Genomic DNA, 25890 nt, shown 5'->3' with positions numbered 1-25890 from the left:
ACTCAGACTGACTTCATACTTTGTTCTCTTTTTTTATGGAAATGTGGTTACCTGCACCACTGATCTATTCTCTTTTTCTGACCACTGATTCAGAGTTCGAAAGTTTAGAAAATATTCTGATTTCATTGGAATTCATGGTAGGTTCAGGATACATGGGAAACAGAGACAGGTATGTTTAAATATTAAAATGCAGGCTCATCTTTAATCAGTATATTCTCCTTTATCAAGCAGGTGGACACTGCATAGCGATCAGCCAACACAAGGAGAGTTTATATCATCAGGTGAACCGTATGGCCGTGCTATCCTCACTTGGCTGAGAAAGGAATCATATTCTATTTAAATTTATACAGTGAGAAAATCTATCTTCCAAAGGCACAAAAAATATACATGGGAACTTCTTTATCTGCGCTCCACTCAAAAAAAATTTTGCGTTCCTTAACATTATATTATAGCCCATTGTTTACATCTTGAAAACACTAGTGCTAAGCTCTTTTTGGTTTAATACATTTGTGGATAATAAACATCTGATGGATTAGGAACAAGTTTACTAGGTATATTTTTGATAGAGCACTAATTTATAGAACTGATTTTTCATTCATTCATTCATTCATTCATTTATGCGTGATTGACATTTGCCCAAAGCTGGTACTACAACTGATGGCCCATAATGGCACTGCAGTGTGCTAAGTGTGACCACAGCAGTAGAGACCACATGGCCTGAGAGCTCAGTGAAGAGGACAACCAGAAGGTGCTCAGAGAAGGCTCCAAGCGGGCAAGCACTAAGGGCCACTACATTTCCCCAACAGAACCAACCACAAGAGTGGTTGAAATTCTGAACTCATCTAGTTAGCCTGTTTTTTGCCTAGAAAGTAAGTATTTCATCAAGTTCTGCAGCTTTATAATGTGTTTGTAGATTCTGCATGCCATTGGCTTTAGATTATTTTGAGTAAAGTCTGTAAATTAGGGATTCAAACTCTGTGTACTAGAGGCAGGATCAGAAAATGTGTCTTCTAGGTTGGGCATATTCTGAAACACAATCTAATAAGATTGCATTAGGCCAAGGATTCTAATGCAATCGGTACTGAAGGTACTGAAGTTGTATACTGAACAATCCCAAGGGACACTATTCCTAAACATAGACATTGTAGAAATGTGTTTTCCTTATGTCACAAAATAGCAGTAAAGAGTCTGGTTCAAATAAAAACAGTATATTAGGACAATTTTTGGACAGATAGAAATAAAGTATCTTGAGGAGAGGTTGCCTTTTTGTTTTTCTAATTCGTGTGTTGATTACTGTCTGCCCTGTTTTTTGTTCATCCAGACATTACTCTTGCCTCTGCCAGAAAACGGAGAGAAAGTGGATCACCTCCGATGGTGATCTTCTCTATCATTAGCACGCTCATCCTGCTGCGTCGTTCCCAGACCACGCCTAGGACAAGTGATAACAGTCCTGGAGGGTCAGAGGAGAAGGTGAGAAGAGAAGTAGCAGGAAAGAAATGCACAGGATGACTTTCCCTCTGTCACCTGCCCGGGGTGTCCTTCCCTCACAGTGAGAGTTCTAGGGTCCATGGCTCCTTTGCCTGAACCTCTGGTATCTCCTCCAGCAGCAAATCAGGCAGAACACCTCAACCAGCTAACACAGTGCCTGACTTTACATGCCTCAAAACAGGAACCTTGTCTCATTCATCGCTTCAACCTGATGGCCTGGCACAATGTTTGGCTAAAGCAGACACTGAAGAAACTGTGGTTGAGAGATGTGAATGAAGGCAATTACCAAGCAAAAAAGCATTTTTGGAATAGCCAGCTGATTTCAATTACTCCTGACTTCACTGGGATTAATATTATAAAGCAAACAATAAGGGAAAATTGGCTTACACAAGGCCAGTCATCTTCTCGGCTCTGCTCTCCTTCTCTTCTCAAGAAATGATGAGAGGTGGCATGTGCCAAAGAGAATTTCATTTTTAGGAACTATCGGGGGAAAGTAATTTAATTAGGAGGAAAAAAATAAAACTTTTAATTCAAAGAAATCAAACAATGCAGCAGTTGTTATTTTCATTTGTAAGATATCATAAAATAAAAAATGGCAGGAGTCAAATTACAAGTAAAAGAAGGTCACCTCTACTGTGGGTAATCTGAAAAGCTCCTAGAATAGATAATAACTAAAGTAACTCTCTTACCCTATAATTATCCATGATTTCAGTTAACCACGGTTTCACTGACTTTACTGTATCTTCTTGCAAGTACTTTTCAACTATGGTTCCATCATTAAACGTCTTGTTTCCCACGTGGATGGCATGTCTCACTTGCGGGAGGGACACAAAGTTCCCGTAGTAACTTTGGTCCTCAGGTTCCTGGCAGAAGGGGGCATAAGAAAAATATTAGGGAACATGAGTGGGTGGTGGGACCAGCACTCTGGGGAAAGCTTCAAATTGCTCCCATCATATATCACAATGAACAAGATGTGACCTATTAACTTGTCTCCACCCTGAATATTTTACCTTGGGGATTTGGGGAAATTCAAATTTTACCAAGCAAATCTGGATGATCTGATACTCTTGGAGCCAATATCCAATTTGCAGATGCTGGATTTTCCTTTTTGTAACAACAAAACTTTTGTGATCTGTGACTCCAGTTAAAAACCCCATTCAGGGCAAAGATAGGGAAAATGAAGGGGTGAGATTATCAAAATCAATTTGCTCCTTCTTGGAGGCTCTCAGGCAAGAAGGTGAAATGGACCACAAGGGGCCAGGGAGGTGATGTGGTGGATTAAAAGCTGAGGATTTCTTTTTTGTGTTCTACTGTTTATTAAAACCACACACACAAAATAATCAGCTGACCATAATTTAAGAGGGAAAATATATCAAGTGTAAGAACAGGTGATACTTTATGAAGGACATAAGACAAAAGAGAAGTTGTTATGAGCCTTGTTTTTAAAAAAATACTGCATAAAAGTCTCTATAAGATTAATTATGCTAAACAAAGAAAAAAAAGGAGTAAATGTTGTTTTTAAAAAGTTACAAAAGGATTAAAAAAAACTGTTAGAGTTTGAAATCTACAATTTTGTGGATCTTTTTTTTTTTTTTTTGCTAACTGTGAATACATTACTTTGTAAAGAAAAAATATAATCACAAATTTTGCTTCTTTCTTGCCTAGCATATGTTTTCCTCTTGATAGAATCTAAATCCAAAACCACAGTGTTGGCAAATTCCATTGAAATTAGCTTTATATTTTACTTACAAAAAATAGTTCATAACTAAGGCAATTTTAAAAACAGAATGCACTGTCATATATACCAGACATGGATTGCACAAATCCAAATCCGCACTTTGGCTCCCTTTGTCTTATTTGATTAATTCTACACAAAAGACATCAAGTTCTGCCCTACTTTTATGAAAGAAACTACTTGAATACTTTGAGAAATATTCCGGAGGGCTTGAAGTGAGAGCCATTAGTAACACACGAAACATCTTGAGTTAAAAGTAAGACAAAGCAAATATTTTCATAAAGGCTTTGGCAGTTTGGGTTATCCAAGCTGTCTTAAGCACAGAACAAATCATGTGGGCATGCTCAAGAAACTCACTACAGGACTGGAGCTCTGGGACCTGATACCCAGAACTGCAATTCTGGCCTCTCTCCTTCACAAAAGAACTTCTGTATAACAAGCTCTATCGGGGGAAAACTGTGTTAATTGGAGATTTTTTTTTGAGTTATCTGGAATATCACACACTCTCAATGGTCAGATTATAATGTATACAACATTGGCAGGGTAAAAACTCCTATAGATTAGTAGATCAAATAATGCAATATAGTTTGGACATGTTTGTCTAGTGTAAAGTTAGCTATAATATTTCCCAAATCGGAGGAAGTTTGGTTTTGCCAAAAGTTTTACGCAAACACTATTATGGTTTTTTAAATGTTGTCATTACCTTGCACTGTAAAAAGTTGTAGTAATTAGAACATCCTGTAACATTCTGTAAGTAAGAAGGATCGCTTATTAAGTCACCATCTAGTAGTTTATCCAGTAACTAGCTTGGGAGAGGGGGGGAGAAAGAAAAGAGGAAAACATCAGGGTGGGTAAAAATACACAGGCATTTTTTGTTTCATTTATTCAGTAGCTGTTTCATTCTCACCTTGTTTCATTCAACAACCACTTACCACACACCTTCTCTGCACTATAGACACTGTCCAAGGCATTGGGAAAACAGCAGTGAACAAGACAGACCAAACATGCTCCCTCATAGAGCTTATATTCTAGAAGGGACAGTAAACAAGCATTAATAGGTAAACTATGCAGTGTATTAGAGCGTGATAAGGGCTAAGGAGATAACTAACAAGGAGAAAGGGGACAGGAAGTGCCATGGGCGTGTGCGGGCGCGCGTGTGTGCCTGGGTGGAGGGTGGAGAGGACACTGCAGAGAGGAGGAAACAGGTCTCACTTAGAAGGTGGCATTTGTTGGAAGGGAGGAAGCACGACATGCAGACATCTAGGGAAAGGAATTTCCAGGCAGAGGAAACTGCAAGCCCTAAGGCCCCGACTGCAGGAGTGAGCCTTGTGGGGAAGTGTTACCGTAACATGATCATTGACCACTCACCCATGTACGAGGAAACAGGGCAGAGGAAATAGGGCAGAGGATAGGGACATGCACGAAGGTGCTTAGAATTGGTGGAAGTTGTCTTCGGACTACTGACATTGAAAACCTGGTCATTAGCTGAGGATGAGAGCAGTCAGCATGGTTGTGTGCTTGTCTCAGGTCGTGTTGAGCTGCATGGAGGCAGGCACGGAGTGGTAGAGGGGGGCATCGAGCCAGGACTGCGGTTTGGCCAAAGGAATTGGAGGAAGTGCAAAGGGGGCATAGGTCGGGAATGTATGTGATGACTGAGCTTGGGTTTATGTTGTGTAATTAGAGAAATTAAGACTTGCAGGGGTGCAGGGTAGGGGACCATGAAGAGGTAGCAGAATCCATGGACTGAAAGACAACGGGATTGCAGGGCTATTATTCAAGTTGGCATATTTGGAGAAGTGAGCTGGGAGGATGGGAGGTGGCCGTTGGAGGAAGATGTTTGTATCTGTTGCACCTGAGATTGTGGAGTGATTGCTGGCTGTGTCTGCAGTGGGTAACGGGTATGAGCAGCTACGATGAGAAGAACAAGATAAATGAGAGACTAAGAAACTGAGGACCAAGTATGAAAAAGATCATCCACCTAGAGACGTCAGTCACCAGAAATGATGACAAGAGTAATGCTGGGAGGTGACACATGCAGGAGCCAAAATATTCACACAGCGAGAAGGCGTAAGCCAGGGGTATGTGTCAGGAGAGAAGACGATCCCCCTAAAGGTCCCTTCAGCTCTGAATTACCACTCTTTTATTAACTAAATCAGTTTAAGGGATCAGAACATCAAAAAGCTTTATTACTTAGGTGAGAGATTTTGACCTTTGTATTCTCTTGGGGTTCAGGTTTCCTTGGAGTTTTGTGTTGCATACGCTGAAACACATTTCACCACTACTTGCTTACTTTCCTAAGTATCATTTTATCTATTTCCTGTGAAAAAGCAAGTCTTTTCATCTGTCACTCAAGATTTTGGACCAATGGTCACAGAGACATTGCATACCTTCAAGAGATTTTTTGGGGGGTGTGGGGTGGTTCTCTATTTTTTGGTGAATCTGGTTTGGGAGAGACTCCATGGGCCATCTTATTATCTTCAAATACACAAAAAATTTCAAAACTTGAACTTTTCAACAGTTTCACTAATCCTGAGGGTGCTTAGGCTGCTGGACCACGCACCACGGACATCTTTCTGCTTTCTTTATCCCTGTGAGTCTATCAAATATTCTTGCTTTTGACACTGCTCACGCTTGCCCTTGACATACGCTTCTTTAGCAACACATCAAATGTCACACTTGCAGATGGGTCTCATGCGATGTAAACTTTCATATTCATTCTAAATTCTAAAAGTTTAGTCCTTTTTACCCTTTCTGCCTACCACAGCAGAGAGCCTAAAACCAGTCTTGAAAATACTGTGATGACAAGTTGAAGAAGGACCCAACCTGTCCCCAGTAAGATCCTTCTTCCTTTCCTCACATTCACAATTGCACAAGAAATTCTGAATCCACACTCTGCAGCCACATCAAGGTCCTGGCACAGAAAGGGGAACCCGCCAGGGTCCTGCAGGGTGGCTCAGGACATCCTGAGGCCCCCCCATCACACAGCTTGCTGCTGTCAGAATTCGCAGCAAGGGCAGGCCCTGCCCTGGCACCCTACTTGTAAAATGGAGCACAGCTTTCTTACCCTACCCTTCTGCATACGTTGCCATGCCTCCTGTTTTGATCTGAACCAGCTGACCTACGGCGCCTAAACGACTATTAATAGCAGGCCTCAGCCTTAATAAGAGCAATGCTGTTAGCTAAACTGTGACAGGCTGTGCTTCCAGGAACACGATTAAAGGCCTCAAACGTCAGTCCTCACCTCATTTGGCATATGTGTCAAATAGGACGGCTCTACGGCAAAGGTGGCAGAAACTCCCCAAAGAAGGTTGCTTACATGTGATCTTTGCACTGGCCAAAAAACAAACAAGCAAACAAACAAGACCCTCCTGTATCCTAATATTTACTATAGTTTTACATGTTAAACAACCGAAGAAAAAAAAAAAGGTTAAAGAATATAACCACATTACTTGATCCTCGAATTCAATTTTAGGAGAGCGATGTGACAATATTTACAAATGCCAATGGCCCTTTGTAAAAGTTTCCCTTTATACCCTTTGTTCCTGACACACAGGAACATGTGACATTTGTTACACTGTGGCCACTCCCCAGCTGGAGCCCTGTGTGTGGATATCAGCCTTGGAAGGGTTTAGAGCACATGTGGAAGCATATGCATCCACTTTCCAGGTTGCCTTTCTTCTGATTTCTTTATGGTAGGGATGCCTCCAGGGCCCACACAGCATTTAAAGAAATCAAAACAGTTCATGAAAGACACAGTTAGATAAACACCCCGGGGTGATCTCAGGTTTAAAATATTGCCAAAGTAAACTCAGAGAAACCCAGATGGTTCTTTTCTTCATGACAAGCTCACTGCGTCGCCTCCCGATCTTGGACAGCACCACAGATACACCTTTGCTAACGACAAAGAGCCAGGCCAGGCCACGGCGGTGCTTCCGGGACCTTCTCAGACGGGGCCCCTCACACCAGGGCGACGCGGGCCCCGGAACTCACTTCAAAGGCCAGAGACCACTTCTTCTCCTGGATGTATCTCACGCACTCATCGCACTGCTTCTGGAAGTACTTTCTCTGCTTCTCATCCAACAAGCCAATTTGGAACAGGAATGGTGCGTAGCCCCCTATGATCTGAGGAGAAAAGAGGCAAACAGACACCACACGGAGAGGGAGGGATGTGCGCGAAGCCCATCTGCTTGTGAAATAACCCTTTATAACTTGTCAATTAGCGGCGCAGGACAACACGCGCACACATGTACACACACCCCCACACAAACACACACGTACAAGACACACAGTGCATTCACAACACAAAATACAGCACGCAAACACACATACATAAAACATACACAAGACACAACACACACACCACACAGACACACACCACACACATGCACAGCACACACACAGTGTGTGTATAACACACACGTACACACACCACACAAACACATATACACAAACCATACACAAGTACACACCATATACTCACACAGACACGCATACAACACACATGTACACAAAATACACACAAACACACCGAGCACACACACGCATACAATCACACACGGATATCTGCACTTACAGCCAACGTAGGCTGACATAGTAAGCTGACACTGTAAAACATTTGGTAAAAATTAGAAGATTTAAATCATTAGAAAGTCAACTGAGCAACAACAGTATTTCCCTTTATGAAGTTAGGTCTCTAGGGTAAGAGGAGCCTCCATCTGATTAAAGGGGATTTAATCTCCTTAAGGAACAAAATGGAAAGGAAAAAAGAGCTACCTACAGACTCAGGATCAGAATACGCATCTCCAAGAGCAATTCCCTTCAGGTTGATCTTCATGGCCATCCCAGGGTTGAGAACGTGGATGTAGTGGGCAATGGCGGGCACATACTTCCCGGCATAAGACTGAGAAGGGTAAACGTTAAAAGGAACCATCACAAGTCGATGCTACTAAAATGAGGTGTTTATGCAATTTAAAATCACAATAAAACAAGCAGTGTTTCCATAAGACACATGTATTTCTTAACCTCACATTGCAGATTTCACAGTAGCACAGAGCCCTGTCCCTTCCTTCTTTTGTCATCCCGAATAGCACCAAGTGACATGCAAGTCACAGGTTAGGAGCACAAAAAATAGTAAGTGAACATGTCCTAAGTGAACATTCTAATTTCCTTCCGAAAGAAAATACCATAGACACCAGTGAACACAATTCTGCCACCCTTAGGGTTTTTCTTACCAGAAAATTCCATTGCAAGCTTTATTTAAAAAAAAAAAAAAATCCCAAAACCAAAATTAAGATTTCAAAATCTGTATAATGATGCCAAAATTTGAAATCAACATGTATTAAAGGAAGAGGAAAAGGAAAAATAATATTTATTGGCCACTAAAATGGTCACTTGAACTTACCTCTGTTTCCAACCTTTTCCAGCACAAGGCTCTTTTTCAATTTCAAAATATTTTGTGTACACAAATATGAAAATAATTCTGCTTTTAGATTATGCTGAAAGAGGTATTATTGGTTTAGTAATATTTAAAAATCATTCTGTATTTCTTCCATTAAAAAGTTGCCTTCTTCTCATCTCCACTTGTATGTCTAATATTAAACTTCCTATGCTCAAAATGCAGCTCCAGTCCCCAAGCCTCCTTGTTCATTCATGTTAACTCTGTTCTTCTAACTGCTCAGGCCAAAACTCTTGGTGCCATTCTTTATCTCTTTCACTCACACCTCATGAAAGTCCATCAGTGAATCTCATCAACTCTACCTATTCTATCAAAACACATCCAGAATCCAGTGTCTTTCCATACCCCCACTTTATCATCTTGCTCCAGGTCACTATCATCTCTCGCCTGGATTCTTGCAGTAGCTTCCTCAGTGGGCCTCTGCTTTTGCTCTTACCCTCATCCAGTCTAATTTCAAGACAGTGGTCTGTTAGATTAGATCACACCACTCCTCTGCTCAAACGCTCTAATGACTTCCCATCTCTCTCAAAGGAAAAGAAAAATGCCTTCTTCTGAGGCATAAGGGCTGACATGATCTGGTCACTTCACTCACATCATCCCCTACTATCCCCTTGCTCATTCCTCTCCAGTCCCTCTTGGACCATATCATAATTGTGATCTGAGCTATGCCTTCCCCTGCATTAGCTGTTCCTGTCCCTGGAATGTTCTTCCCCAGATATCCATATGGTTAACTCCCTCACTTCCTTAAGTGAGGCTTTCTGAGGGTTGCCCTCCCTGGCCACCCTATCTAAAATTTTAACACTGCTTTTTTGATATTTGATATTCCCTTCTTCTCCTTCTTAATCTTAGTCTCTGTCACTCTTCAACAAACTTTTACTTATTATCCTGTGTATTGTTATTCCCCTACCTACACTAGAAGATCCATGGACACAGGGATATCTGTCCGTTTCATTTATTAGTGTATCCCCTGTACCTGATGCTGTTTGTTAGGGCTCAGTAAACAGCTGCCGAATGAATGAATCTTGAATTAACCTACATGCATTTGAAAAACAGCAATGCACATATGTTCTAGACAGACTACAGGCATTACGTGGGTACCTATGGGTCTGCAGAACGTTCACAGTATCTCCAAGGCTCTCCAGGGCATCTGTAGTTCAAAGACTGGGAATTCTGGGGAACCCTTATTTATTCCATGCCATAATTATATTCCCGTTTCAGCAGGAGGACGTTGTGGCTCAGAGAGGTTAAGAGTCAGGATTAAACCTGGTCTGACCTATTCCAAATCCTAAACCCCTTCCAAATTATGATAGAATTTAATTTACATAATTCACACAGATCGTCTCATTGATGCACCTCTCTTGTGCAATAATAATTACACAGGCAAAATATTAAATCAAAACAGCTTATCCATTCATACTCATGAGTACGTTTTAGCTTCCTTGTGGTAGTATAAAGATGTGTTTACATGTCTGAAATTTGGTTTGTTGCATAACCTTGCTATATTCTCTCTTTAAGGACAGTACCTGAACACTTATCAAATAACATTTCTGTAAATCGACCAGAAAAAGCAAATTTTCTTGAATCATCATTTCACTAGCAAAGATGTATTACATATGAGGGTGAGTCAAAAATTATCTGCACGCTGGCTGTAGAATTTATAGAAATTTTAATATAACCGGAGTGTGGCTAATTTTTGACTCACCCTCGTAGTTTTCATTCAACGATGGTTTAATGGGCAACTCTCCTGTCCAAGGTATCCTGACAGATACTTGAGTAGACACAAAAATGAATAAAGCACAAAACTTGTAAAGATCACAACTTCTTTTTAAAATACATTATGGAAAACTTAAGTGTGATAAAGGCAAAGTTTACCTTTTCGTGGCTTATTATTTCCACGATGTGTACAATGCCCAGCATATAGTAGGTATATAAAAACATATCTGATAAATGAATGACTCATCTGACGTTATTTCTAAACATTTTTTTCTCTACTGGAAATTAGTACAAATGTTAAAAAGTATACCTTCCCATGATGTTATCACTCAAGTTGTCATGTTATAAGGCCTGGCAATAAAACACCTCTCTGGACTCTTTCACGGATGGAAGGGTATGTACTTTATAGGAAGTGATGACAAATTGAGGCTGAAACAGTCACATTTTTATGGCACCTCCTCCCTGGCGACCATCCTGTATGTCCGGGATATATTCAGGCAGGAGATTAAGAAGGACACTCACTCAATTTCTGAGCATCTACTATGAATTGGTTATTTCACCTACTTTTAATTTGAGCCAATGTAAAGTTAATATTATCTCCCCATATTTTAAAATGATGAAAACAAAGGTCTGCGCGTTGAAGTCATGCGCCCACCTGGAATTGTCTCTGGGCTTGGCTGCCTCCACGCGTCCCATTTCTCGCATCAAATCACATTTCACTCAAGGCACCTGAGTGAAATAGACGATGGGTCTCTGGCCCCCCAAGCTGGGACCCACCCTTGGATTTATCCACTGCACATTTGCTAAGTGGACCATTTATAGAAAACGAGACAGTGAGATGGGTAGTCTATAACCACATCCAAAACAGATTCCTCAATGTGCAGTCCACATCAGCTAACCCAACAGGGATGATGTTTTACCTCGGTTTTTGCTCTCTAATGGCTATCACACACTTCCTTGCCCTGTGTCAGTGTGACAAATCCTTCACTGCCGTTTTCATTAATCATTCCACTGGTTGAGTGACTCGGGCTGTCACACAGTAGACACTTATAGGATTATTTTATGGAAAACAGACACCAAAACGTTATAATGAAATTTCAATTATTTTCACTCTCCTTGTTGAGACACACTTCTGTCTTTCTTTTTTCTTCAAGATCAGACTTGTTTATTCTTCCTGAACCATTTATTCCTCGACTTAACAATTCTCTGACCACCACGAGCACTTTAAAAGACAACCAGACAATAAATCAAGTATGTTTGATTTTACCCAGTTTTCCCTTTTCCGGATATGTTTTAAGTAGAACAGAACGTGAGACTTTGCGGGGAGAAGTTAGGTGTGGTTGTCTGAGGGGTCAGAAACGGACTATATGGCCCAGAGGACTTACAGCTGTGATCCTGTAATTTAATGAACTCCTGCCTCTTTTGTTCTGAGTTCTGCCCATGACAACAACTGAAGCAATGACGGCCACAACTACTAGCCCTGTGGTTTCTCTGATCTCTGGCTGGGGTTCACCAATGTGGGCAGCTGCTGGCCAACGGAGCTCCTGAAGTCTGTGAATTAATACTAACCGTCTACCATCCGATCAGACCCGGGCCTCATAAAAGCTCGGAACAGCATCAAAGCAATTACAAAAGGAAAGGGGAAAAGTGTGGCCAGAAACTATCTGAACACATACTATTTTCGAATTCAGCAGTGACCTTCAAATAAGGAACTCAGTCAGATAAACATATTTAACTAACATAATAATTCAAACTAGATTAGCAATCAACACATCAGGATTTTTAGTCTGCCCTTAGGAATTATTCCTTTCCAACATTTAAAGAAACTGCAATTTCCAGCACTATTCTTGTATGGCTCCTTTGCCCCACCGTGACCATATTTTGAGCTCACTCTGACAAGAAGGGCCAGAGATATTAGGTTATGTTTGTACGTGCTTGTATTGCTGGAGCTTAAAGAAGCTATAAACCTCCAGTATTCCTCTGACATCAGAAGGATCTCAGAATTCAGCTCTCAGTCTTTTATTTCCCCCATGAGAGAAAAAAGGTCTCAACATCGCAGTTGAATAGTGGTTTTGAATCTTGGTGTGCAATCTTTCTGAGTTCTTAAATGATGTTTGGAACAGGCTAATGGAAATCACGTTAGGAGCATATTGTACTTGTAAAAATAGTCTAGAGAGAATGTAATGCTTTGTTAATTGTCCAGATGTGTAAAAGCACAATGAAATTGGGCTTAAAGAAACTTGTAATTGTGTATTCCATCTGAATTGCTCCCTTCTTACATGTTTCAACAACATTCATAGCAGACTTACTGCCACCCGGTTACTTTCAAGGGAGGAAAAAATTCATATCTAAAATCGAGCTTCAATCAGCTCCTCCAGGAGAAAAATAAAATCGTGTCAGAGAAGAATACTATAATGGAAACAACGTCCTCTTACAGAAACTTCACATATGTTAGCAGTTACTATTGTTTAAGCTACTCTCAGTTGGCTACATTTCTTACTAAGGTTTAGTTTAAAAAGAAAAGTAGATGCAGTTATATTCATTCTCTGACTTGCTTCTAAGTATACCTTTTATGGTAAAACTTGCAGAACCTTTATCAGTGGTAATGAGCAAGGGCCTTGAACCCGGTTACCAAGTGTCACTATTCACTGGCCCTAGCTCCTCACCTCTGCCTGAAAGTGGAAAAAAGGAGTTGTCACCTTCGGCAATGGCATGTCGAGGATGGTCAGGATCATTCTATGCCCCTTTCCCTGTTCTGGCCCCAAATCCCCAGCCACTCCAGCTAGAATGAATGTCTCTGAAGAATCCACTTTGGAAATGGTGAGAACTCCTTCATGTCTCCTGGGAGGAAACCTGGTGGGCCGCCCTTCTGGAGAGAGTCACATTAGTGTCATGTCCTTTAGCTGTCCCCAGGCACAGACTATGGTGGAATGAGCCCCACGTACAGGGGCAGTCAGAGTGAACAGGGGGACATGCCTTGAAGAGAATTTTACACACGCATTGAAAACTACAAAACTTGGTGAAAAGCCTAAGTTGAATGGAGTCACAGAGGACACAGCAGCCAAGAACACAGGATTAAGCTAGGGTGACCTTGACTTCATCTAGCCTTGGGGTAGAATCTTACTTCACTCTGCACCGTCATTTCTTCTGAGGAGAGAAGACGTGTGGCCTTAACACAGCCAATTCAGAAAATTAATGAATGGGGGAAACTGGCGCTTCGATAGTGTGGTAATCTCTACAACTTCCTAGACATTGCTAGACCGTGCGTCATCTAATTTTAAGACCACACTGCTGCGATTAAAAAAAAAAAAAGACTTCTAACGAGAACATGACTTTATCTAAACATCTATTTCTCTTGACTATGAGCTTAAGAAGAAATGTAGAATCTACAGGAATAGACATATGAGAAAAACATTTTGATCTGTATCCAACTTTTAGCCACATAAATTTATGCAAAAGTATGTACTGCCTTCCAAATATGTTCTTCTTTTGTTTTGAGATGATGCTTCTTTAAAAATTAATTCCATCCATGACAAACATAGGTGAAAAAGATGTACCTCACCTCCCCCCACCTCGAACTTCAGTGCCAGTTTTGGAGAAATTCATATACAGCTTGAAGCCAGGCGCCTTGAACAGATGAATAAACCCTTTTGTGTAGAGATTACAGTTAATTTGACTTTTCAATAAAGAGTATGAATATACTGGGTCACAGTCAACAAACTGAGTCCTTCATTTGCTCACTAGAGATAGAACTCAGAAGGTTGAAGCTGCATAATAGATTTAACTTAGTATTTCCAGTCCCCAGCCTACACATCTCATCCAATCAGGTACCATTTGTGTCACCATGCCGCTTGGTCCAGCATAGTAGCTCACTTCAGATGAAGCTTATAATGACTTCTGATTTACTCATATTCTTTTCCATGTAACTAAAGAATCAGTAAATACGTGTTGACTTGACTTAGATATGCTATCCAAAAGCCTGAGGTCCAATTTGCAAACATTTCCATATGCCCCTGCTCAATTCTTCAGGTTTCAGCTTAAGCCCTGACTTTTCTAATATTAAATTCATTAAACAGTCACAAATCCGTTTTCAATTCTAAAAGAAAATATTGGCAAGTCAGAGGAACATAATTGAAAATAGACATCTGTCATGAGCTCAAGAGTTAAAGCAGCTCGAATGTTATCTAATAAAATTCATCAAGTTCCAAGCTTTGAGAAATAATTACATTCCAAGGACTTCAAGCCTTTATATCACTTGAAACTTCCATTTACTCCATAAAACTTCATGATCAAAGCCAAGTCTTTATGATTAAAACGAAGTCTTGGCCAGAAAGACAGAAACACTCAAGAAGCTAAAGAACTTCTTTTCTGTTTGTATAAGGTCAGTAACCCTTAGAGATTCTGCACAAAACATGGAAGGGATGTCTGACTCCCTTGTACAGACAGTGGATCTGTTCTGCGGGAAGAGGCAAGTCTTAGAGACAGTGCAGTTTTGACGAGAGTGCAGCCAGGCTCCAGAGAGCATCTCCACGAAAGGGGTTACACCTCAGCCCATCCTTTGACTATAGTCTTTGGGCTCTGGAGTCTGGCTGCTTAGGTTCCAATCCTGGCTGGGTGAGCTTGTAAAGCCTACCTAACCTCTCTAAGCCTCAGTCACCTTGGCTGTGAAATGGGTATGATATTAGTAACAGTGCTAGCTTCATAACGCAGTTTTGAAGGTAATGCATGAAACCATGTTTAGCATCATGCCTGTTATATGATCCATTCTCAAATAAGATCTACAAATAAAACAAGGGGACTAGATATTCTTGAAGGCCCCCTTCTAACTACCAAATTCAATAATCACAAGGCTGGTCTAATAGGATAAAGGTATAGCCTACATAAAACAAGTATAGGCCTATCACTAGGATAGTTCTCCCTTCCCACCACTTCACAGGTATGTCACTGCTTGAAATTTCCCTATTACAAGTATCTTTCATGGCTTGGGCTCTGTCCTCTTTTCAAAGACAAGTATGTTGGGAGTACGTTTAATTGATCAGATTCTCTCTAATGGAACATGGGCTGATAAGTCAGAATGGGGGAGAGAAACAGAACAATCATGATGAGGACGGAGGAAGCATGAGCACCATACAGCCAAGGAAAGGAAGGCTGAGGGTGGGAGGCAGGGCACTGGATGGCCCTGGAAAATAAGGGAGTAGAAAGGAGGTTCCCAGGGCCTGGGGTGCAGTACAGGGAGAGAAGAGCCATGTAAGAGAGCTGAAAAAAAGCCAGAGAGAAATATCATTGATATTTTTATTTTATCTGGCAAATGCCTTGTGCAAAGCCACTCTATAACATCCATTAAACACCGTGTCTAGTACTGTATGAAACAAATTAAACAAACCTGGCTCTCACCTCCTGGGAGCCTGCCACCCGAACCCAGTGGACCATGGTGATTTCAGTAAAGAAATCAGACTCCGTGAGCCCAGCAGGATTTTGCTCATGCAGATGAAGATAAAGTATCCTATTAAGCTCACTAATTTTTAAATAGCTTCAAAGTTTTGCCTCAAATGCAGCCTTTGAATTAACTATGGTTGCGAAAGTGCTTCTAAGGAAAGTAGGTCCCCTCCTGTAGATCAAGAGGAGATGCCCAGTTTTAACCACACGCCCTGCCATTTTGGAAGCACTCCCACCCAGTGGCAAAACTGCCCCTCAGCGCTAGATCTTCCCCACGAGTGGACAGAAAGCCACAGGCTCAGAGGACAGTGGACAAACCCCTCTCTCCCATCACCTCCCTGCCTTCCAGCGCCAGGGCTGTTTTGCTTTAACTTCTAGCTGGGCCCACGTACACTTGAGCGGATTCTAAAGAGCGTCTGTACCTCAAGAAAAACGGCAATCTCACTAATAGTTACTGGCTCGGAAAGGATAACACTTATGAAGAAAGTTAATTATGTGAATTAAATGCAGCTTGTTTCTCTTTTTGAAGTACATTTTTTTCATGCCTTGAGGAGGGTGATTTACAGACACATTTGTCTCTCTTTAGAGAAAATTAATTCCAGTTGGTGTTCTGGGCAGAAATGGAGAGAAGAAGGTAGGGGAAAAAAGCAGTTCTTCCTTCTCCGCCTCTCCAACTGCAGGTCCACACTATGCCTTGCTGTGGCCTCGCTGTGGTCCACACAGCAGGGGCAAGGGGCCTGGATCGGTCCCCACACATTTTGCTACCACCCAAAACTTCTAAGATCCACCATTATCTTCTGATGAAGTGAACAACTTCTTCTAAAGATGATTTCAAAATAAGAGGGGAGACAATGCCACAGCCGCAAAACAAGTGAGCAGAGCTTTTTAAACATCTCAGCCCCTGTTTACATGCATTAGGCCATATACTTGGAGCTATAATGTATTAATCCAGCTTTTCAACATGAATGGTAGTAATAGTCATCATATGCTGGGTACTCACCACAGCCAGTCACTCTGCTAAATATTTGAGCAGGATCATCTAATTAAGTGCTCAAAACAACCCTATGCAGTAGGTACTATTATTACTTCCAGACTCCCTTACACCAAAGTTAGGGCGCTAAACAGCTGTTTCAGCCCCTTTGAGCAACAGCTACCCTCATTCATAGCACACAAATGTGGAGGATATTTAGGTCCAGTACTTTTGCAATGAAAAGCAGAAAACCATTTCTGAGTTTATGCATTTATTTTCAAAGAACAATTCTACAAACCTAGCAGCATTATTTGTTCAATCTCTGCCAAGAGTATCAGGAAATTGAGTTCACAAGAGAAAAGATTTCCTTTTTTAAAAAAATCTGTTACAACTTTTTTTTCTTTCTTTCTTTTTTTTTTTTTGGTGGCGGATACAGGGAGGGTGGGTTGGTATTATGTTAAAATTGCAATTGTATATAGATGCTTTAAAAGTACATCTAGGTAACTATAGCTGAACATCCAGTAAAGTAAAATATCCCTGGAAGTGATCTAACTTAAAAATCAACCCTTCTGATTGTAAGATGAAAAGCAGAGACCCAGAGAGGTTAAAGAACTTGTCTGGAATCATCCACGAGAGGCAAAGCCAGCAGTGAATCTCAGGTCTCCTGATTTTTAATCCAGAATTCCTTCCACTTCTCCATTCTGCCTCTTAGCCTTAAAACAGAAGACCAAATGCAACAATCCAGACTAGAGAAACACAGCATTCTGCTAATAATAAACCATCAAGGCATTATTAGTGCTCTTCCCTCTAGAAAAAGATGTGCCCCCAGATTTGATGTATCCTGCGTGGTTCTTATGAAGATGCTGCAGCCTGACAAGTGCATCTCCACCCCAGGCCTGGCCCGCCCTCGGTCCCATCCTCCTTCATCACTTGGAAGGCACAGGTTTCCTTAAAAGTATCCACCCCAGCAGCAGAGAATACAAAAAGAAAATTGTCCTTTCCTACACACATTCAGAAATTACATGCATGAAACCACCAGGCAGACATGAAGTAGACAAGTCAAATTTTTCATCCGGAATTTGGCAGCTTTGCTGAAAGTTCAACATTATGGTTAACAACACTGTCACATTATTTGCAAGACAAAGAATTACAAACTAAGTGGATTGCTCTTCTGTTGGAGGTGGAGACTGGGTGTTTTCCAGGATTGGTACCAAAATGACCAGAGTGTCACTTCCTGCCCTGTTCCTCAACCTGCCTCTGAAATGGGTTAAAAGGCAAGGGACAGCAGGGAATTACTGGTAGAGGTCCTAAACAATCCTGACTAGATAACTGACTTAAAAAAAACAACATTTAAGTGCAACATGGTAAACAGTCAAGATATCCTTTCCAGACAGTTTAGAAAGAGAAGAAAGAAGGTGAAGAGAAGGAAGTTTCTAGTTCCATTCACTTGCCATTCCCTTGGAAATGCTAAAACTGATTTCCACTTTGACACCCTTAGAATGGAAGTCTGCGGTCTGTGCTTGCCAGCATCCTTGCAGCCCTCCCTCTGGTATCATCACTCAGATCTTCCTCTGGAGACCACTCATCTCCCACTCTCAGGATGTGTGGTTCAGAGGTAAAGGTCCCAAGATGATTCCCTACCTCCCAAGGCATTGGGGTGGGCCTCGGGCACCATTCTGGCCAATCTGTATACTCCATTCTCCTAACCCCAGTTATTAGTTCTGGAATAGGCATGAGATTCAAATGGATAATGAGATTCAGGTATATAGTGGAATTATTGAGAAAGAGAAGTTGAGCTGGTAGGCTATACCTAGAGCTCTGGAGTGGATTGGACAGTCAAAGGCACAGGTGAAAAGAACTTACCTGAGAATGAAACCAGTGAAGTGTAAAGCCAAGTGAATAGATCGAGAGAACATGAGACAAAATCCTAATGATAATGTTTGAGCACCCAGATCCAGCCATGCCTGATGCCAACAATCAGTCCCGTTTTACTAAGCCACTTTGAATAGAATTTCTGTCACTTGCAAGCAAAAGAGCCTTGACTAGTACACCCATACTTATCCTTCAAAATCCAGTTTAATTGTTGCCTCCTCTGTTTGACTTTTCCTGAGGATCCCATATTGAGAGGTAGCTATTTGCTCACCTTATACTACTTGTGTTTACAGCTACTTCTCTAATTCTACTTTTCATTCTGTATTGTCTTGTTATTAGACTCTTAGATTTATGGTAGAGTTAATATCTCATTAACCACTGAATTTCTAATACTTGTCCAAAGCCTCAGACATAGTACATACTTAAAAACGTGTGTTGAACTGAATTGAATTTGATTCTAAATCCTCTTTCAGGGAACACTGAACCCTTCAATGGCTTCCCATTACACTTACAATAAAGTCCAACCTCTCTGCCATGGGCAACAGGGCCCTCCACAATCAGCCTGCCTCTCTCATCTAAGCTCCTCTACAGTGGCTAAGGGCTTTTCCTTGAGTTCACCAAGTCTGTCCCTACCTCAGAGTCTTTGCATTTGCTGTTTCTTCTTCCAGAAAAGCTCTTCTCCCAGGTGCTGCAGAGATCGCTCCACTACATCACTCAGGGCTCTGCTCAATTGTCTCCTTACCAAAGAGCTTTCTCTGACAATCTTAACCAAAATAATACCTCCACCACTCTCCAGGCCTCACCCTGCTTATCTTTTTCATGACATATCTTTTTCAGACATATCACTGCCTGACCATATAGTATATATTTCTTTCTTTCATTATCACTGCTTTCACCTCTGGAATGTATGTTCATCTCTGGAATGTACGAATGCAGGGCATTTTTCTGTTTTGTTCACAACTGTATTCCTGGCACCTAAGAATTTTTGTGTTCTCAAAATATTGGCTGCTATACATTTTAAAAATAACCTTAAATTTAGAAGAATGAAAAAGAGCGAACCTTAAAATTGAAATCAACATATGCAAATGAACCTGTACATTAAACTGTAACATAATCATCCTGGAAAAAAAAAAGAATTAATTCTTACATATTTTAAACATAGAATTCTGATTTTATACCTGTAGTAAGATATAGTTTAAGGATAAAAATAATTGCAGCCAAAAAATATTGAAAGTAACTTGGGGGTTTCTTGTTGATAGTAGTACTTGATATAGTAATTCTGAAATAATTTTGCATTGTAGGATTGAACAAAGAGTAAATACACTGATGCTGTTGGGAACCCCAGTCCTCAATGTAGGAGTAGGAGTACACAAATACAGAATGGGGAAAAGAAGACAAAACTCTGTGATATTGAATTAGAATTGTAGGTATCAGTACGAAGCCATTTTGTTTCCTAGCTCTGCCCATAGACAAAGCCAAAAGAAGTGGCATTCCAATAGGAATGAACACACTTAATGTTCAGGTCTTGGTTTTTATTTACCATTCCCCATTAAAATGAACCAGATGTTCCTTGAAGACATGACAGATTCCAGGGCTACGGCAGGGAAAGTACAAGATAATCCTATAACTTATATTTGTGCCAAAAAGCAAGGAAATGCTCAACAACTAATGGGGACAAATGGGGACAATGTATCAAAAGCACACAGAAGTCACCCTGAAGAGGTTCCATAGGGCAATACAAGCATCAAAAGCAATAGTGACAGCAATAAAATTTAACACACCAAGCAGAATTAACAATCCATGAGCCCTCAGTGATATTTTTTTAAAGTACATATCAGAGAAGAGAAGGAGGGAAAGGTGTTCTCTACAGAAGAATATCAGATGATATCTAAAGGAAAATAAAAATCAGAAAAAGCACCATTTTATAACTCCCAGTACAATAACTGGTTCAGACAGAAATCATTGGTGGATGCTAAAACTACTTGGTGACATATTTGGTAGGAGGAACAGATGTTCACATGGCCTCAGATTATTATTAATTTTGAAGGGAAAAAGGTACCTTTCCAATGGTGAGATGTGGCAGATACCACCTTGGCTAAGTGACCAGTAATGGAACAGATGGACGTTATGTGCCTTCTGATGCGATAGGATAGAAAGTGCACAACATCACCTACATAGCGTTCTTGCCAGATGCTTTCACTGAATCTAAGCATTGGGGAAAGAGTCAAAGTCAGGAAATGAGACGTTCTACAAGGGACCTTGTCTAGACCCTGGACCATCATTGTTACAAATGACAACAACAAAGACATGGTACTGAGACGAGACAACTCATTGTGATGTATGAACCTTTATTGGGCACTGAACTTTTAAAAATATGCTATGGAAGAACTTTTGGGCATAATTGGAGAATTTTTTATATGGGCTGAATTAATATTAACGTGTGTGTGTGCATACATGCTGAATGAATAAACCACAAGTGTTATATTTCAGTCCTGATGATGCTAGAAGCACACAAGAAAATATGACTTCAACTCACCTCCCCAGTGGCATAAAAGTCATTGTCTTTATAGTCAGAAAACAGCTGGAAAAACTGAAATAGTGCGCTGCCAAAAGAAGAACAACAATAAAAATCACACGGAATCATGCTGTGCTACCCAGTTTCACCCTTGGACAATAGGTTTCACGTTTGAATTAAGATACCATTACGCCATAAGCTTCCATAGGCTTTTTTTTTTTTTTTCCCAAAGTCTCACGTGCATAACACTCCATACTCTGTGGCTGGCTCAAAAAATACTTGTGGGCTTACTCTGTGATGCTCAGAAGTTAAGACAAGTGAACAGCAACACTCTGGGAAGGTTTCCAAATCCCTGGGTTACCAACTTGGATCACCTACCTGTTGAGGGGACCCTTGAGCAAAGTGCTACAGGCTTTTACCTATTATTTAGCACCTTGTGGAGTCCGCTCTGCAAACCTGATGACCCCATTAACCTCGGGTTGTGGTGAGGTAATGGGAACCTTCGTTGCTTACCAACCTCTCTCTGTGGGGAACCCTGAACATTTCTATGTTCTCATGGGGCCCCCAGAATTTCAGTATTTTAATAACCGAAGCACAGAAAAGCTGTAAAATGACTATAGTCTAAAGGAAAACCACCAAATGGTCACAAATATGGAAGTAAATGCACTGTGGCCTCCAGGGTCAAAAAATCACATTTAGGAAAGAATGCCACCAGCCACCTTGGTATACTGAAATAGATTTAAACAGCCTCAAGAAATTATTTCATAATAAGCAGGAAAAGGGTAGATTATTGGATGATTTGCTACTTGAAGAAAATCTTTCGGAAAGGAAAAAAAACTTGTGAAACTCAGAAGCTTTATGAATGTGTTGACCCAGATTGCAATGACTAAGAAGCTAGGCAGGGTTTTTGTTCCAGTTTCCTGCTGAGGGACTAAAAGCTGTGAACCAGCCAGTGAAGATGAAAGGCAAGGAGGCCCTGCAAAACCAGGAGAAGGAGAAAGTTCAAGGGTTACACAGAGGCAAAATTGGGTCATTACAATCACCACGATCCTGGCGATACTTAATTTTCAAAGGCTCCATAAAAATCCACCATTAAACTCTACTGTAGAGTTTCAGTGTATTTCCCTATTTTATTATTTATAGTAACTAAAATCTTTGTAGCAACTAAATCTGGGAATAGCTTCCATGGTTGTGCTGGCAATAAGCTGGCTTTACAGCTGAGATTAAAAATAGGAGTTTATTCTCCACCCTTCCCTCTCCAACCTTCAGGCTAAAAACTACTTCTCTTTCTCTCTTCCTGCTAGTTGGAATGGCAATAGACAATTTAATATAGTAAATCTCAACTAAGCCTTGTGCTTTGGCTTAAAGCTTATTTCCTTAAAGAATCTGTTGGAGAGTTGTTGGGGCTGCCAGATTTAGCAAATAAAAATACAAGATGTCCAGTTAAATCTGAATTTCAGATAAACAACAAATAATGTTTTAGTATAAATATGTCCCAAATGTTGCATGGGACATACTTAGATTAAAACATTATTCGTTGTTTATCTGAAATTCAAATTTAACTGGGCATTCTGTATTTTACCTGACAATCTTAGTTGAAGGAGATAATCTCCCAGGTTGCTTCCGGCTTGAAAAAGCAGGATTCTCTAGCTGAAGTTTCCAAGGCAGGATCCCACTTGAGGAAGTTATAGAGTTTTAATTTCACAGTAGGATATGAACAAAAATTTGGCTAATCATAGCAAGGACTTAGTAGGTCTTTCTTAAGTGGGAACGAAGAATGAGAAAGGTAAATTTAGTGAGTTGGATGTACATATGTCATTTGCTCATTGATTTGTATTTTCATCAAGGACTATACCATTACATGTGAAGGGTTGTTTAAAAATAGAATCCAGAATCATGCTCACATAAAATTGCAAATTTTAGGAGTAGAAATGCTAAAATACATAATACATAATATATACACGTGTGTGTGCGTGTGCACTTCATGCATTTACTCAGGCACAAAAGCCATATGGCACACAAAGCAAGCCTCGTCCAAGTGTTTCCATTTGCAACCTTGCTGGCATTGTGCCAAAGCCTTGTCAACTGTCCTCAAATTTTAGTCAGAGGCTACCTGGTGGCAGAAAGGTACACTGAAGGACAACGGGATGAAACAGATTGCAACGGTGAATGACTAGGAGAAAATGCTCCTCAGATAATTTTTTTAAAAGGGAAGATGGGTTAGAAGCAGAGAAGGTGGATGTAAATAACACATTATAGATCCAAAGACAGCCCTGGACTTTGGTCAGCTCTAGTGGAGTCAGGGTCATAGTAAATACAAGATATTCAGGAGAACTAAGGTTAAAATAATCTCAGCAGAAGCTCTGTACCAACAAAAGGCAAGCAAGGCGTGGCTTTAGACACTGACAGTTTGACTGAAAGCAGCACAGCAACAAGAATCTCTGTGGTTTTGTTCTGTTGCATAAGATGGGAAGCCATCCTCTGAGTTCATTCATGTCACTTCCAGTGTGGCCAGGCCATGATCTCTGCCTGCAACCATTATGCAATGTTGTTCTCATTTGATATACGAAACCTGTTTCATAGTCACATTGTCGTGAAGCTTTGTTTAGCAGCACATACTGTCTCTCATGCAAACCAATATGTGGAATAGAATAGTAGCATTTCCCATTTGGCTGCTAAGAAAATAAGTTCAGGCACACCAGGGGAGCGGGGACCAGGGAGCTTGCTTACTACTGTATCAGCAACACCAGGACGGTGTCTGGCACATAGTAGGAAATCGAAGAATAGTGGTAGAGAGAGAGTGGCACCAGCTGGTCTACTCCAAAGTTAGCAAATGTATTATTCTTTAGGAAGTTTATTTTTTTTTCCTAAACCAGAGAGGCATTGTGGTCCTAAACACATTCCAAATAAGGGGGAAAAAAATTTAAACATCTTGTTAGTGAAAAAGTTTCAATTCCAAACAAAGAAAAGCAGCCTAAATGTGAATGTCAAATGTCTTTTTAGGCGTCTACTCCTTCAGGCTGTGCACTAATAATAGGGAAAAGAAATGGGACTTTCAGAAAAAAAGAAAGATGGTTTTCAAAGGGAGAAAAAGAAAGTTCTACTCTTTAAACCTGTAGTAGCCCATTTACAGGTTTCAAAGCGACCTTCTTATTTCAGACACCCATCTGGACAGCTGGAGAGAAGAATGTAGTCACAAAGGGAAACGAATAGTGTAAATCGTAAAGGAAACAGCTGAAATCACTTTTCTACACTACCCTTGATTAGCTATTTTCCAGTTCTAAGAGCCTGAAGCAAAAAGGACTAAAACGGCTATAAACAATGGATGCTTTGAAATAGGTTCTCTTTACATGTCCTGCAAGAGGAGATGAACCACATGTCAGCAGTAAATATACACTCGGAGGGTCAGTTGGAAGCTGTGACCATCTCTGGGGGAGGGGCAGGAGAGCCAGAAAAGGAAGGGCAGGCATGCAAGGCTCTGGCTTAGAAGGTCTGGTGCATTTCTTTAATACAGACCCTCCGCCCTCAGGGTGTTTGCTAGTTAAACAACTGAGGTTTGGGTTTAAGCCAAAAGAGGGTTGGAGTAGGTGGAGGGTGCGGAGAAGTGGGTTTCCGATCTTAAAAATGAGAAGTCACAGTCAGTGCTAAATGAGAAAGACATGGCGCTTGAGTAAACTTGTAAGGACGTGTTGGGGGGTGGGGGGAAGGAGGTGTGTGAGCTGGGGGCAGGGGAGGGACCTCTGCCAGGATCTGGCTAATCTACCCTCAGGACCCACTGTATCTGGAAGCAGAAGTGTGGGTCCTAGTCAGTCTGCTCGGAAACTGCATGAAAGTGTTAAAATAATGGGACATGTGGCAAATGAAAGTGTGAAAGACAGACAACAGCCATATAATTTTCTGGGTCAGCAGAGGAGAGAAAAATCTTTGGAGAGAGGCCGGAAGTTCTTTCCTCTCCCCCACCCCCACTCCTCCCAGCCATTTGCCTTGAGGAGAAAGAAGAATGAAAGGGAAAGCCTTTGTCAGAGATCAAGAAACTGACTCCTATTAGATCCACTTTCACTTTGGGGATTGGTTGGGTTTGCTCACCAAGTAATTAACAGAAGGAGTGTTTGGTGAAAGTGGGGGGCAGGGTAGAGGAGCCAGTTAACTCTTTCTGGCCACTAAGATTCTTTCAGTTATTCCAATGCATAAAGGAGTGCAGTGCCCTAGTGATCTGAAAGAATCCAGGACTTGGTCTCTAGCAATAATTCACAGACTGGAAAAAAAAATGTGACCAAATAAGAAAGGTCAGTTACTTAAAAAAGAGGTACTAAAAATAGCTATGATGAATGTAAGAAAAAGAAAGGAAGATATTATATGTATACTGTTTGATCAGACTTACAACGTCACATTTTCCTTAAATTTTTTTTTAGTAACAGACTAATTTTGTAATATGATGGGAAAAGTAAGAGAATAGCTAAGCAAGCTGAGCTTTCAGCCTGGAAAAGGCATGAAGGAGAAACACGAGAGTGAAAAATTACATTTTGTGAAGCCCACAAAAGTAGGAATCCTGGGAAAGAAAACAAACAAATATCTGAGGTGTTGTTTCCTGGCAAATGCAAAGTTCAATATAATGTTGGAAAGCAAGCAGAAACCTCTCAGGCATCTAGCTGAGAGGTTGGAAAATCGTCTTTGGTTGAATAATTCTGCTCTGTTTCTATTGTTTT

General features: G+C 40.8%; 1 protein-coding gene across 2 annotated transcripts in view; it reads right to left on the bottom strand.

The window, feature by feature from the left end:
• CPVL (carboxypeptidase vitellogenic like) overlaps nucleotides 1-25890 on the bottom strand; it is a 118314-nt gene that overhangs the window by 47659 nt on the left and 44765 nt on the right. Inside the window, exons 7-11 of one of the 2 annotated variants that reach the window (XM_057733956.1) lie at nucleotides 21206-21272; nucleotides 8001-8123; nucleotides 7214-7345; nucleotides 3927-4025; nucleotides 2178-2351 (exon numbers count right to left, since the gene is read on the bottom strand). In XM_057733956.1, coding sequence (XP_057589939.1) covers nucleotides 2178-2351; nucleotides 3927-4025; nucleotides 7214-7345; nucleotides 8001-8123; nucleotides 21206-21272 — 595 coding nt within the window. The remainder of the gene's footprint in view (nucleotides 1-2177; nucleotides 2352-3926; nucleotides 4026-7213; nucleotides 7346-8000; nucleotides 8124-21205; nucleotides 21273-25890) is intronic. The other variant, XM_057733957.1, reaches the window with a different exon arrangement.

Source organism: Hippopotamus amphibius, chromosome 4, assembly GCF_030028045.1.
Source record: "Hippopotamus amphibius kiboko isolate mHipAmp2 chromosome 4, mHipAmp2.hap2, whole genome shotgun sequence".
In the NCBI taxonomy this organism is placed as follows: Eukaryota; Metazoa; Chordata; class Mammalia; order Artiodactyla; family Hippopotamidae; genus Hippopotamus; species Hippopotamus amphibius.
This window is presented reverse-complemented; position numbering and strand designations above follow the sequence as displayed.